The 16,055-nt window shown below is 34.2% G+C and overlaps 1 protein-coding gene across 1 annotated transcript in view; it reads right to left on the bottom strand.

Moving 5' to 3' along the window:
• Positions 1 to 16,055, bottom strand: part of LOC133192915 (uncharacterized) — an 804,603-nt gene that overhangs the window by 562,768 nt on the left and 225,780 nt on the right. The window contains 2 exon segments of the mRNA XM_061328921.1: positions 1,137 to 1,367; positions 9,229 to 9,441. Coding sequence (XP_061184905.1) covers positions 1,137 to 1,367; positions 9,229 to 9,441 — 444 coding nt within the window.

Genomic DNA, 16,055 nt, shown 5'->3' with positions numbered 1-16,055 from the left:
GTATTTTCTATTTCAGTTTACAGAACTTCAAAGGAATTTCGGATTAAAAAGGTAAGCGCGAATTTAATACTAGGATCAAAACAATTCTTCAATTGGAATGAGCATCTGTTGACTGAAAATACTAGTAATAACTATATGTTTCATTTACCGGGTATTTTACCTTTGTCATCGCTATCAACTTAAAGAAGGTCGAAAACCAGTTTCGCTGAGACAAAAATATGCATCAAGATATAATCTCGCTCTGTGATTCGGTCATGCTATGACATCTGACTCCCTAATAATTTCACACATAATTGAACGTATTTTCTCTTCAATAAGTTGACGTAAGTAAATTTATTTGCAATTGTTAATATTAGTGCCTAAACTCATATATTTAACCCCTATAATACCCTCTCACATACTCTTGGTCCTTGAAGAAATTTTTAATGTACATACATAAAATGTAACCTTTTTAAAAGTTAGATTATATATAAAATTATTTTATATAAATTATATATTTATATAATTTACAAGTCTACTTTACCATTAAAACTATAAAAGTATTATTTGTATTAATAATGATAAAATTCTTGTATAATTTCTTTTTATTCAATTATTCAATTTCAATTGCATTTACAATGATTAATTAACGGAGGTAAATAGAAAAATAGGATTTTCCCTTTTATTTGAAAAACCATGAATCCCCTAAACCCAAGGATGTTTTGAGGCAAAGTTGGTGGAAATTTGCCCTGTGGTTCTTGAGAAGATGCCTAAAATGTCGAAAGTTTACAAACAACACAAGACAGACGGACACCAATAGAGCTTTTCGCTCAGCTGAGCCCAATACGACTTTTGCCCATGTCGAAAAGCGCTATCAAGAAACAACAGAATTAATAAAACAACTTCTGCGAAGATGGAAGACCTTAATAAGAAGCATATATGTTTCCAAACTTCAATTTTTCGTAAAAAGATAATTGACACTTTCCACCTTGCGATCTGAACAAAATGACAATGGCATATAGAGTTATTGCACACTGTCTGTCTGGCCCCAAGCAACCTCTATTCCAAGTATAACATTATAATATTTTCTAGCTCCAAAATTATTTTTGACAAGATAAGAATTTTACAATACCGAGACTTGTATTTAGAAATAATACCAGTTTTGACAACTTGTTGACAAGACTTTTCTCTAGGGTGGAAGAATTTCCCATCTGCGCATCTGTCAACATGAAGCGTACGATTCTTGTAGCAAGTGATAAAACTGAAGCCCCACAAATGATATGGATGTGGATTGGGTCCATCTGGTAAACCAATACAACTGGGCAGACGTCGAGGACAAGGCTCACAATTAGCGTCTCCAACTGCACATGCATTCTGTAGATAGTCACCTGTATAACAATGCAACGTTTGATTACAAATAAAACAATTTTCTTTTCTGCTTGAACTTTCAGTAAGGCGTGAGATTTTCGGCTATACACAATTAGCGTCTCTCAAATAGTGACTTAGATTCTCAGTTGCCAGATTAGCTCATCAATACTGAAATTTACACAGCTTTCCATTCACGGGCGAAATACACATGGGATAAAAATGGGTTAGACGTCAACGAGTGACGCAAGGAACCAATTACATTGTTTCTTACTGTAAAGAGGTGCGGCTTATGTCATCTCTTCGTTTGTTAACGACAATCTAAAGTTGCTAATGTTATTAATTTTTTAACCAATGAGAATGAAGGTCGCGATTTGAGAGACGCTAATTATGTATCGCGGAGAATGTCACGCCTTACTGAAAGTTCAAGCAGAAAAGAGAATTGTTCTATTTGCAAGAGAATTTCTTTTTTAATATCCTGACCAGATTTACTTATTTGTTTATTTATTTTAATTTGTACATATTTTTTGTTGTTGTAATTTTGAGGTTGTTCGATTTCAGTGTTTAGCGAACGACGTTTTTTTAATACTTTAAAATAGCATTGCCAGCGAAGTTTTCTTTATAACAATGCTATGCTAAAATTTTTGGAGACAACATTTACTTGCATTAAAATTCTATAATCTGAAGTACTTCTATAGTTTGACATAATTATTGACTAAAATAAAACTTAAAATTCTCAAACACTTTTTGATAGATCTTATAAAAAATGGCGACGTAAGATGATTAAATGTTGCGCATCAAATTATCACGATCACCGGCAGCAGTCGACGATCTATTTGTGGTTGTGCTAGGGTATGGGGAAACAAGGTTGTTATTTTTATTATTATATCTCATATAAATATCAAAGCAGAATCTAATTGGCCAAAAAGGTTACGTGACCGTCATATTCACCCTGGAACAAAGCCCGCGAGAAAACCATGCAAAGCTGTTAGTTAGTTAGACTTCATAACATGTAATTCAAAAAGGCAAAAAAAATTCCCATCATCCAACGTGGCAGTCGTAGGAAGCGCCACCTTCTTTTTGCATATTTAATTGCAAATGCAAATGCACTTAAATAATTCAAGTAAAATGGTAAATATTACAGTTGATTTATTACATTCAAAATTCAATTTGTTTTTCCTTTAAGTTATTTTAAAGTAACATATGACTATGTTCTTCTAAAACTGACATTTATCATATTCAAATACGCAACATATTAAAGGGTATACAACTCTTCAAAATTGGCACAATGTCAAGTTTGATGAATTGACAAAATTGTTACACATCACATCATGTTTCTCAAATCATTTAATCATTTTGTTTCACATAAAAAATCGCGTTTATATAGCGTGTATATCTTTAATTATTTATTATAACTTCCATTTTTTTGGTCACCCGCGTGGCGCAATGGTTAGAGCGTCTGCTCTAGAGTCGCGGAGTAAGGAGTTAATCCTTACGTCGCGGGTTCGAATCCCACTGTGGGACGTGGAGACCGGTCCTTCGGAAGAGACCGTATAAACCGAGGTCCCGTGTCGCAGTAAGTAGAAAAAGATCCCTCACTGCTCAATGGCTGTAAATGCCGAGCATAGGACAAAATTTGCAGCTCTCCACCGGCAAGTGCTTTGTCCTTGCTTGTTTTAGGATGATCCTTCTATCCGCATACATGCACAATGTTTGCTTGTCTCTCCAGTAAATAAAACATCATCACGATGTTATAAAGTTCTTAACAAGTAGAATTTATCACAATTTCCATTTCTACATACTAAAAGTAAAACATAAAAGGCCTTAGCACAGGGGCTATTTGCTTGTTCAAGCTTGATTGTTTTTTTCTTGCATTCAAAGATCTTAAAAATGAGTTTTTTCACTTTCATAGTGCAATGATGCTCTACAACAATTCCTAGGTTCATATAAAATGATCATACAGGACCTTCTTTATTCCATGTTGATATGCCTGTCATTTTTACCCTATAATAATAAAGAGCTCCAACAAGGGGAGATAAGAATTTAACTCTAGGAAATTGGTTGCAGGGGGGTAAAATAAGCAATAAAAATTTATATGAAGTATCTAAATCAGTTATTACTATTTTAAAAAGTAAATTAGATTTAGAATCTTCTTTTTTTTCATTTAGATATTTAAGAAATATTCATAAATATGATAATAGACTGTTATTATAATATTGAATATGTGAAATTGTAGCGAAGTATGGTATTTCAAAGTTAACTTTCAACAGGTAGATATTATTTCCCAAGCTCAATATTTTAATTCTTAGTAGACCTAAGACCATTCTAAAGATTACACTTAATTTAATTTTTTTACTTTGTCTTGAGAGAAAATAGCGTCTAAAAATGGCTAAAAAAATCATACTCATTGATTTAGGATCTATAAATAGACCTTTAAAAAATAAAACATTGAGTTGAATTACGTTTTTCTTCATTAATTGTATAAATAAGACCATGATTTTGAAAAGAAAACAAAATTAAAACTGATGACAAAAGGTCGCTTTTTAAATAAATCAGCTTGTGTGATTTTTCCGTATAATTCAGTGTGATTTTCGACAAATATGCAAATGAGCTGTTACTAAAAATAGATGCGAGGATCGACAATTTTTATGACCTACTTTTATGAAGAAAATTTTAAGCCGCTACAACATCCTATGTTACAACCTTCCATTTGGACGATTTTTTGAAGGTTTTCTTGCGGAATTGCTCTTAAGTGAAACTGATGCAACTGGGATGGCAACTACTGAGTTAGATTTTTCATATCGTTGATTGATTGTGCCGATTCATACGTGTAAAATGAAAAACTTTAGAACTGTGTTTCTTATGGGTGATATTTAAAGCTGAACATGCTTCGTAAAAAGAATCTGTCCGCCATATTCGAAAGGACTTTTGTTATATCTGGGAGCCCCTATATATATATATATATATATATATATATATATATATATATATATATATATATATATATATATATATAGAGCCGCTCACTTGGTCACTGTTTAGTGTAATCGTCACCGGTGTAGACGGACGTATGCTATACAGCACTTAGTAGCGACGAAAATAACTGTGTGCTTCTTCTAATGCAGGAGAGTAAGATACCATGCAATTGAAAGAGATTTACAACAGTTGCACAGGTCAGTGCAGTATACAAACAAACACAAATATATATTTACTAACTGCAATAAAATGTAAACAAAAGTAATGCAAAACTAGTAGACTAATTGTTCTTGAACAATTAGAGGTCTTTCCACCTTCTTTAAATTTCTTAAATTTTCTATATTTTACTCTCTAAAGTTAATTTTTATGCAATTTTTATTTAAAGTTAATTTTTATTTTTATAGAAATTGTTTGAAAGATGGAAAAAAATGAAAATGTTAATAATTTTGAAATGACCTTGACCTTTGACCTTCATTAAATGTTCAAGGTCAAAGGTCAAGGGTAACATTGCAATTGACTCCATACCTCTACACCACAGAAAGGTGGAAAGACCTAATAGCCAGCACGAACACGGGTCGCCATTCCACGCCGATACCCGTGACAATAAAGCAGTCAGGTGTAACGAATGCGAAGAGTATACCTTGGTGCTGATATCTTAGATAGTAATATCGAAAATGGCGTATGCCTATTTACGAGTCGTGTTCAGCTTTAATGTTACTAGTGTAAAAATCACAAATACTTGTCATATACGAATGTTTTTTTGCTCGTGCTTGATTCGGTATGATTAACAATTTATCCATTAATGTTTGGGAACCATGAAAAACCATGTTTCCCTCGGGCGTTGTTATATATAATCGAATATTTACATTTCCTGTTTTTCTAGTAAGCCAACTGTGAAATTGATTTGAATACAATTTTCGTGTATACCCACGCGTAGAAATATAAGTGGAGAAACTCGCGCTTAAGTGATGCCAAACTGAGGCTACAGAGAAGATAAAAAAAATATAACGATATAGGGCAGTGAGAAATTCAAACATTGAGTATATTTTTGTTGATTTTAAACATGTCAAATATAACTGTAAGAATTGTTTTTATGTTAACAGTGAGTATTGGTGTGTAAATCACACAGACTTGCACGATGTCATATTTTTCATGAAGCGCTAACGCGGACATGTCCACACGGGAAAAAGAGATGGAGTGATAGAACGACACAAATACGTCTTGACACTAGTTTATACCAGGCTAAAGAAGTTCAATGGCTGGACATATACAATTTATACGATGTAAATGCGTTTGGTAGAACAACAAAAAATGACGGCAACCTGAACGTCTGGATTAAAGCTCAACGTCATACACAGAGAGCACGGTTTAAAGATAGTAAGGTTTTTGATCAGGGTTTGGCAATTGTCTATGAAATCAATTGCTCCCATCATGTTTTGGTAATTCTAGCATGCGTCATCAGTGTTACACCAATAACATTACTGCTTCGTTTTACTGAGAGAAAATATTTAAAAAAAAAACAACAAAAAAAAAACAAGAGGCCCAAGGGCCTAGAATCGCTCTTCTGAGAAATTGTACCACCTATTCCATCTGTTTTAAGCCACTTGGTTACTATATATATATATTAGGATAAAGCCTTGAAATTCATAACGTAGGTCAGACATACTTTTTCAGACATCAACTGACAAAGTTTCTTAATTCCAAGCCAATTAGTATCTGAAATATTTAAATTAACCCATGAAATTGCAAAAGTAGGTCATGGTGATACACTCCGAGGACTCGAGAGGCATCAACAGTTTGATGATTCTAAGCCAATTAGTAACTGAAAAAGCCATAAATTTCCAAAAGTAGGTCACGGTGACCTACCTATTGGTTGACACACTCCAAGGACCCAAAATGCATCAACTTGACAAAACTTGATTATTCAAACCCAATTGATATCTGAAATAGCCTTGAAATTGTTTAAGTAGGTCTTGGTGACCTATTTTTTGGTTGACACACTTTGAAGACCCATGATGCATCAACTGACAACGTTTGATGATTCTAAGCTAATTAGTATCTGTAGTACTGAAATATAGCTATGGAACTCCAAAAGTTAGTCACAGTATTCTACTTTTTGGTTGACACACTCCGGGGACCCAAGATGCATCAATTGACAAAGTTTGATAATTCCAAGCCAATTAGTATCTGAAATATTTAAATTAAGCCATGAAATTGCAAAAATAGGTCATGGTGACCTACTTTTTGGTTGATACACTTCGAGAACTCAAGATGCATAAACTGACAGAGTTTGATGATCCTATGCTTCAAAGTTTTAAAATATGCCTCTAAAACAATTTGAAAATGAATTCAAAAAGTAGTCACTGGGACCTATTTTTGATAAACAAGTTTTAAGGCCCCAAGGTGCATTAACTTACAAGGTTTGGTAATTCTAAACCTCTTAGTATCCGAAATAATTACCTTTATTGTTAAGAAAATGATTAGCCATAATATTCAGAAAGTAGGTCAGGGTGATCATTTTTTATTGACACACTTTAAGGTCACATGATGCATAAAGTGGCAAGTTTTGATGATCATAGGCTTCACGGTATCCAATTTATGCAGCAAAGTTAAACTGAAAATGAATACCTGCAAAATCAAAAAATAGGTCACCTACTTTTCAGTCAACATGAAACGAAGTCCAAAGATACATCAACTGACAAGATTTTATGATCCTAAGCCTTATATTGGGCAAAATATCAAAGTTTTTACAAAACATAATTTTTTGGTCAACTTTGAAGTGACATTGAGACCACGCCATTTGTCCCGCGATCTTGTGTATAAGTTTGGTGATAATCTGCCCGATGGTTCTTGAGAATAAGAGTTTTTAGCAACCACTACTTTTGTTTTTATTTCCCTAATTATCTCCCTTTGTTTAAGGGACACATCCCTGTTTTAGTACAAATGAAAGCCTTTGGGCCCAATCTAATTAAAATTAGATGTTCCGAATCCACTATCGCTTCTCAAACATCTAACAACATCCCATTCGGGGTCACGTCAGAGCGACCTTTCGATTATAAATAAACATAAAAATTTTGGCCAATCAGATTCAACCTTCTGTATACGATTCTAAAATTACTGTATAGGGGGAAAATAACTCGCGGTGTTAATATTCGCTATATTCACGGTGTTAATAAATCCGTGAATTCAAGAAACAGTGAATAAGTTTTAAATATTAAATCTCGATGTTTTATTTGGAAATTTGAGAATAGACTACTATAGGTATATATACGTACAGTACATGATCATTCAGTAATTACGAGTATAGTATTTGTCATTCAATTATCTTAATTATCACGCTTTACTTTAATTCAAATAAGCAGCTAATTACCTGTATTTATTCTTCAACAGCTGTTTTAATAGATACATGTTTCATCAGTCAAAACGCATGGGTCATCGGTTTTGATTACCCGTGCGTAACGTTACCACGTGTATTTGTTACCTGCATTAGCATTATGCGTATTAGTTTTTATGGAAATTTTGGTTTAAAAAATATTATTCGAATAACTATCGAACTTGCTGAAGATATGGAAGGATATCATTACGTCTACCTACATTAATACATTGATTAGCATCCAGTGTTTTTTTTTTTTTTTTTTTTTTTTTTTTTTTTTGCTGCGATGTGTTATACCTTCGGAAAGATGTACGTACACATGCACTTATAGGAAAGTCATTTGACGTTTATAGTAAAAAATGTTTTGATTAATCATCAATTAACTACTAAACCTAATCATTTTATATAAACCTACCCTGTTCGTGAAGTGAATACCTAACGCTGATAAATGTCGTTCTAGCTTTACTATGGGTTACACTGATAAAGACAAAGGAGGTAACTTTTATGATATACCGATTCCGCGAATTCAACAAACCGCGATCGTGTCCGAGGGGAGAAAAACGTGAAAATTACAACCCGTGAAATTAATCCCCTATACAGTAGTTCCACGGCTACATCTTTACATCATTAGACTGTCTTACGTTGAATTAAACAGATGTTAAAGTAATTTTGGTATAAATTGAACCTATAGTCCGCCAATCTGGCATTCTTACCTAAATAATGCAAACGAAAATGCATTAATTACATGTATACGTCTATTCATCCCGCACGTCACATTCATATATAGCACGGTCTTTACCATGCATATTTTGTTTACTACGAAACCCCTCGGGCGTTTAGGTTTGGCAGTAAAAAAAGAAACGCATCCGAACTATAAGCCAAGATTTCAGAGACGGCGATTTCATTGGGTAATCGAAAGGTCGCTCTGACGTGACCCCAAATGGGATGTTGTTAGATGTTTGAGAAGCGGTAGCGGATTCGGAACATCTAATTTTAATTAGATTTCCTTTGGGCCATGAATATTCTTTGACAAATTTGAAAAAAAATGACTTAGGAGTTCGTGAGATATGGCCCATTTTTAAAAAAAGTTTACGCACACCGCACAAATGGCCAGAGCAATAGCTCGTTGAGCCTTTGTCTCAGAAGAGCTAAAAAAAACACAAAGAGCTTTGTGTATGCCAATTTTTAAATTTGTTATTGGTAGAAAAAAATGAAAATAATCGGGTTTTTTAGGAGGGAGACTTCATTATGTTTTTTTTTTTGCGTTTCCTGCTGTATACATAATGGCAACAATTACTGAAGGTTATTCATATAAAAATACCGATTTTGAGTAGACATCTAGACAAGAATATATTCCTAATCCCAAGTCAGAATATATCTTTTTTATCGAAGCATTTCATGATCATTTTGATAATGCATTGTGTGAAAAATCATATTTTGAGGTGATTTTTAATTTAAAAAACATGCATTTATAGCGATGAGTTTATAAGGAACTTCATGTATATAGCATGAAGATACCATGTATATATACTTACAAGGAGCCTGTGGTTCATTTTTTGGAGTACATGTTACAGACTCAAACTGCTGACATCTCAGTGTGGTCACAGAGAACAGGTCTGGATAAATACATTCTTGTATATGCTTTCCATATTGTGTGCTAATGAGTGAACAATTTACATACTGGGCACAGTTTGTAGGATGAGGTTTAATAGCTCGAGGATTGGCTTTACAGAAGGCATCAATGTTACCTAGATTAAAAAAAAAACAAAGTTACACAGTTAGGTAAAATGCTTACAGACTTATGTTGATAGAATATAACAAGAACCTATGCTTCAAAAGTAGACTTCTTTAGGAAAATTGAAACCATAATGATAGTAACCCCCTACCCCCAATTTTTTAAAATTTTAGTACAGGTCTAAATATGCAGCCCTTCTTCTGCAAGCGGTGGCAGCTCAATATGAGTGAAAAATTCTAAAAGGAACGTTAAACAAAAACAGAAAAATAGAAGCTGTCATAAGACAGTTATACCTGTACTTAGGTATTTGCCTCTAAATGCACTCTCACCTTCATATTTTGGCTACAAGGGAAGAAACCATAATATTTCTATACTGATAGGAGTAATCGAGTATACTATACATTGCATATTCAAAAGAGCCCCACCCCAAACCACCTGACTCGGGGGTTATGAATTTCAAACTTTCTGAAAAGGCATCCTTGCTAAACATAACCATGCAATTAGTCTGTCACAGATGAAATAGGGCACGGTAAAAGCGGAGCACTCCCTCGCAAAAAACATATCTTGAAATCAAGACAGTATTTGACATCGATCCCGATGCAAATTACGTCACTTCCGTTTCGCACATCACACACACACCCACAAGCGCGTTACTATATTCCCTCCAACTCCGTCGCGAGGGGATAATAACGCAATCACTTCACATTCAACAACACTGCCCCCCCCCCCCCCCCCCAACCATCACCACCACTACATGAACGCTTGTCCCAGTGCCTTTGGGCATCTTTGTTCATAATAAATATGCAAGTTAATCTGTTAAATATTTAGGAACAAAAAAGAAGTTTTGAAAGAATAATGTATTTTCACTATATAATCAATTGAGCCCTGCCCTTACACCAGAACCCTTACCCGGGTCCATAAAATTCACAATTTTTGTAAAGACAGCTTTGCTCACCTTAACTATAAAATATGATTGTTTCATACCCAGAAGCAGAGAAGAGGATTTCAGAGAAAAAATTGCTTCATGATAAAATCAAGTCACTCCCAAACCACCCACCCACCCTCACACACACACCCTCGCAAACACAGAGAAAGAGAGAGAGAACCCCTGACCCTGAGGCCACTTATGTCAAAATTTTGAAAGAGGAGCTCTTTATCGTTCTAACAATACACCGCTCACGGTAGTCTAATGGTAGGGCGTTTGCTTCGTGATCGGGAGGCTCAAGTTCGATTCTCGCCGCGTCAAACCTGATGTAAATATAGGTAGTGAAGTGCCTTCGACAAGCGCCCGGCCCTAGAAGTGAAAGTCACGAGTCTTTCAGATGAGACCTTAAAAATCGAGGTCACGTGTCACAGTAGGCAGTGGCACGATAAAGAAACCTCACTGCTCAATGGCCCTGAGTGCCGAGTATAGGTCTAAATTTGAAGCCCTTCATTGGTATACGGTGAGGACTCTATATGAGTGAAAATTCTCGCATTGGACGTAAAACAACATTCAATCAATCAATCCTAACCATGCATTAAGTAGGGGCCTACTCGTGGTAAACCGGAAGTTTTAGAAATTTTGGGTTTTAAAATTACGGTACATAACGTAAACAATGTCTGCAGATATGTTGGAGGGTGTATAAAGATGAACGAGGGTATTTTCATGCAAGAATTCAAACTCATACAGTATGTAGCAGAAAATTGAATCGATTTAAACACAAGTGCGAGGTCAAATGCCGGACATTTCAGATACAGTATATTTATGCCTAGTTAACAGGAGGTTATATTGATACCATACTTTTATGATTGCATTGGTACAACTTGAATAATTCTGAAACCTATTTACAGAAAACGTGGCAAATAATTTGCCCTTATGTCATTAAATAAAACTTTTCGTTAATTGCTATCATTTGTGCACAATTTTCCCACTGTCTTTTTGATGATGAATTTTTTTTATATACGAACGGACTCAAGGTACTTAGTTATAATAAAAAGTCAACACAGGCTACTAATGAGGTACATGTATTTGAAATTTTAAGACATAATTTTGCATGAAAGACATTGTATCTCTTGCTTATCATCTTTTGTAAGTAGTAATAGACATCCAGGAAAGTCGGTTCAATAGTAGTGGACATGCTCTCTGTATATAATATATTAAGGATTAAAATATGAATAAAATTTCATGTTTGTGTTTAGGAAAGGGTGTGTAATTGTTGATAAAATTGTTCCTAAAGAAGAATATTTCCCATTTTTGTTGATTTATAAATGTTTTTGTCAACATTAAGGCTTATGCTATTGAACTGCGATGGTGGTACCTGTATGTTTTACCCCATATCTCGGTGAAAAGGCAGATGACCAATGCATTTATTGTGCCTAACAGATACTCCAAGCATCGGTTGCTACAAAGCAAGGCAAAAAATTCAGGGTAAACATATTAATTATCCTAATAGGGAGCTTTATTTGAGTTTTGAGCTTTGTTACTTTATTAATAAAATGATATTTTCCTAGTTTAACCAGTAATGTGTACTGTAGCCTGTAATTATTCAAATTTATCCTTATTCTTGTGATTTATGTTCAATAGAATTTATTTGCCATGGTCAATGACATAAAATATAGACCGTCTTTATACCAGTCGTGATTTTGTTTTTGGTACAAGAGGGTACATGAGTGTTTCATACCCTATCTCAGTAAAAACATAGATGATCTATTTATTGTGCTTTTAAAGTAGATAAAGTATTTTTTAATGTAAATTTATCAGGACAAAAATTGCACTGTTAACACATTAATTCAGCGAGTAGGGACCTACCTTAAGTTTATCTTCTAAAAACCCAGGGGCTGAGATGAATTTTTTAAAGGTATTAATGCATTTTAGCTTTTCATTTTGTGTGCTAATGAGTGAACAATTTCAGCATTTGAATCAATAGATTTCAACATTTGAATTAATAGAGTTCCGACGTTATTCCCAAACTCCAGACCCAAAGGCCATTTATCTTTCGGAAGACGCACAATTGCTCATCGTAACTTGGCACTTTGTTTATCTGCAAAATACCCCCGATCAGAGATTTTCAGAGAAATAATGCATTTCACTATATCTCACAATAATGCATTTCACTATATAGCCCTGGGTCTATAAGCTGCACAGTTTTGGAAGGGGCATTCTTACAATGCAATTAGTCTATCTGTTAAATACCTAGAAGTATAGAAGAGAAGATTTTTAATATATTTGGTATTTGGGTAACCCATATCTATTCCTGTTAATAAATTAATGCAGTGTTGCAGCCACTATTGAAACAACCTTTGCTACCGAAGAAATTATTTCAATAGTGGTAAAAAATGCATTTTAAAACCGAAATCAGGCTGCAACCATTATTTAACATTATTTAAATAACATTCACTATTGAAATAATTATTTAAATAGTTGGCGTCATTTCAATAGTGGTTACAACATGTGTTTCGTTTTGAAATGCACTCTCAACCACTAATGAAATAATAATTTCAATAGTGAACGTTATTTCAAAAGTTGTTGCAGCCTGTGTTTGGTTTTGAAATGCAATCTCAACCACTAATGAAATAAATATTTCAATAGTGGCTGAAACAATGCAGTTTTACAATATAATCAATAGAGCCCCATCCTAACACTAGAATCCTTGACCCAGGGGCAATGGAATTCACAATTTTGGAAGAGACACCTCCGCTAATCATATAACTTGGTACAGTGGCTGCTACGTTATTGTGGACAACATACAGGAACGATTACGTTACACGAACGATTCCGCACAATTAAACCTGTTACACGAACGATCCTTCACGCACACGATTCTTCACATTACACGATCTTTCACGATTGCTAGCGCAAAGGTGCGATTCATCACACAAAATAGTTGAAAATATTTAGGAGTGGATCTTTTCAAAACGATATAAGGCTTAATACAGTTATTTTAGATTACAAAAAATTATTGATGCAATTTATCGACTTTGAAAAACTGAAGAAAAAAAATTAGAAGTGGTTATTTTTGAAACTAAATGAGACAATAGTTATTTTAGTTTACAAATAATTATTTATGTAATTCTTCAACTTAGGAAAAATTGAAATTTTTTTGGTATCTTTTCGACACGTAAGGGTGTAATTTATTATCTATTGCTGCAGGTCATATCAGATGATATAGGTGGGCAGTAAGTTTCGAGATTTTTTCAATTTTCTGTCCTAGAACTTAATCAATCGAGCTGAAATTTTCAGAGTATGTTTGTTGAGGGTTTATTTGTATTCGCTGTAAAAATTACCTTGACATACTCAGTATTTTAGATTTTCTCGGCAATTATTGATTTCCAAGTTGGTTAAATGGGTAGGCAGTATCAAGACGATGTTTTATGTGTTTTTGACAAATGTGACAATAACCAAATAATTTTTTGAATTATTCTGATGTAAAACATGTGTATTAACTAGAAATAGCTATTTCTTTATTAGAAATTGCTACTTTTATGCAAAGATACACATTTTCATAAAAACCGAATCATTAAAACCAGATCCGATCACCTGGGACAAACCCCAAAATGCCGAAATGTTTGTTTCACAGGGCGTTCTGGGGATGTTAGCGATCACTTTTTGGCATATTGCCCAGCTCTTACCACAAGGAAGTATTTAAATATTAGTAAATCTCAACAATTTTCTGTCTAGATTCCTCTTCCCAAGGTAATTATAATTAACATAATAAGCCATTTTCCTTACCCCAAGCAGCTCTTGTGTGATTAAAGTGGCACAAGGTCTTGCATTAATATTCATATAATTATGTGGTAATTCTTTAAATATTTCAAATATCAATAACATTGAAATACAAACATTCAATAAATACATGTAACTTGAATGGAGTTATATTTTTTCAGGTGATAGATAATGAACAAGTAATTCGGATTTTTCACGCTTGCCCCAGGTGGTCGGATCCGGTTTTAATGACCCGATTTTTCTTAAAACAATTTTTTTACTCAACAAAAACACATTTCAAGGAAGAAATAATTATAAAACAGTGAAACATCAGAATAATTCATAGGTTTATTAGCTTTTTGTCAAATATGAAAAAAAAGAAATCGTAAAATGTCGGCTTCGTACTGCCTACCAAAATTACAAACTTGGAAATCAACAATCGCCGAGAAAATCTAAAATGCTGAGTACTTCTCAACAATTTTTACAGCGAATATGAATAAACCTATAACAAACATATTCTGAAAATTTCAGCTCGATTGATAAAGTTTGAAGACAGAAAATTGAAAAATCTCGGAACTGCGCCGGTTCTTAATTTGCCCTGGCCCGGGTTTGCCTACCAATTTTACCAACACTCATTAATTCGTTCAATTAGTATGTGAATCGCGCTACATTTCTTTTATTTCAATTTAGAAAAAACAGAAAAGCGAAATGCTTGTTGAACAAATTACATTTCGATAAAGACTAACAAAACGAAATTTGCACATTTCTTACCGCACAATCACGCACTATTAAAACCGCAAACGACTGAGCTTGATACACGCACGATCTCTCACGTTATACTAACGATCACGCATGTTACACGAAGGATTCTACGCGATTGGTTTGTTAACAATAACGTTGCAGCCATTGTACTTAGTTTAATTTGCAAAACACCCTGGATCAGAGAATAAGATTTTCAAAGAAATAGAGCATTTTCACTATATATGCAACAATTCCACCCTCTACCAAACCTGAACCCCTGCCCTTGGGCTACAAATTTCCTGTTTTGGAAGAGGTAAACTTTATCATCCAAACAAATCAATTAATTTAGCTGCTAAATACCTAGGAGCATAGAAGATTTTCAAGGAATTAATCCATTTTCACTATATAATCAATGGAGCCCCGTTCTAGCACCAGAATCTCCTCCCAGGGGCCAAAATTCACAATTGTGGAAGAGGCACTCCTGCTATTCATAACAATGTACTTGGTTTGTTTGCTTAAAGCGCAGTAGCAGAGAAGGTTTTTTTTTTTCAAAATCTTGATGCATTTCCACTATATAATCAATAGAGACCCCTCCTCTCACTCTGGGACCAAAAATTTTCAGTTTTCGAAGAGGTACCAAAGATCATCATTTACGTACTAAGCACTGAATTATCTGCTTTACATGTATATACAGGGGGAGAAAAAGAATTTTAGAGAAGGGTTGCATTTTCACTGCATAATTATTAGAGCAAAATCTAATTCCAGAACCCCTAATCCTTGGGTCATGAACTTCACAATTTCGGTAGAGGGCTCATGCTTATTACAATCATGTCAACAAATGTCAAGGGTTAAGAAGTAGAATTCTAAGAATAGCACTAATTATGATGGTTTTAGGCCCTGCCCTAGGGTGCAAGGGGGAAACAGGTTTCATAAAATTCATAATTCGTGTTCTATTTATGCATAGCTGAGCCATGCCAAAATTGGTTTAATTTGGTTCGGCAGTTTTAGAGAAGAAGCTGACAATGTTCATTAAGTCACCTGAGTGACTTATAATTAATCGCCTGAAAAATGTAGGAGTTCTGGGAACCAGTTTTTGTAACAAGAGGCCCAAGGGCCTTAACGGTCACCTGAGTACAATACAACAATTTAGAGGATCCATAAACTGAAAACTGAAGCTTTGTTGCCCAAAAGCAAGAAAAATA

The sequence above is a fragment of the Saccostrea echinata genome, unplaced genomic scaffold, assembly GCF_033153115.1.
Source record: "Saccostrea echinata isolate AGI-Se365-2 ecotype Australia unplaced genomic scaffold, CSIRO_AGI_Sech_v1 ptg000025l, whole genome shotgun sequence".
NCBI lineage: Eukaryota > Metazoa > Mollusca > Bivalvia > Ostreida > Ostreidae > Saccostrea > Saccostrea echinata.
The sequence above is the reverse complement of the archived record's forward strand: the minus strand, read 5'-3'. Positions and strand labels throughout refer to the sequence as shown.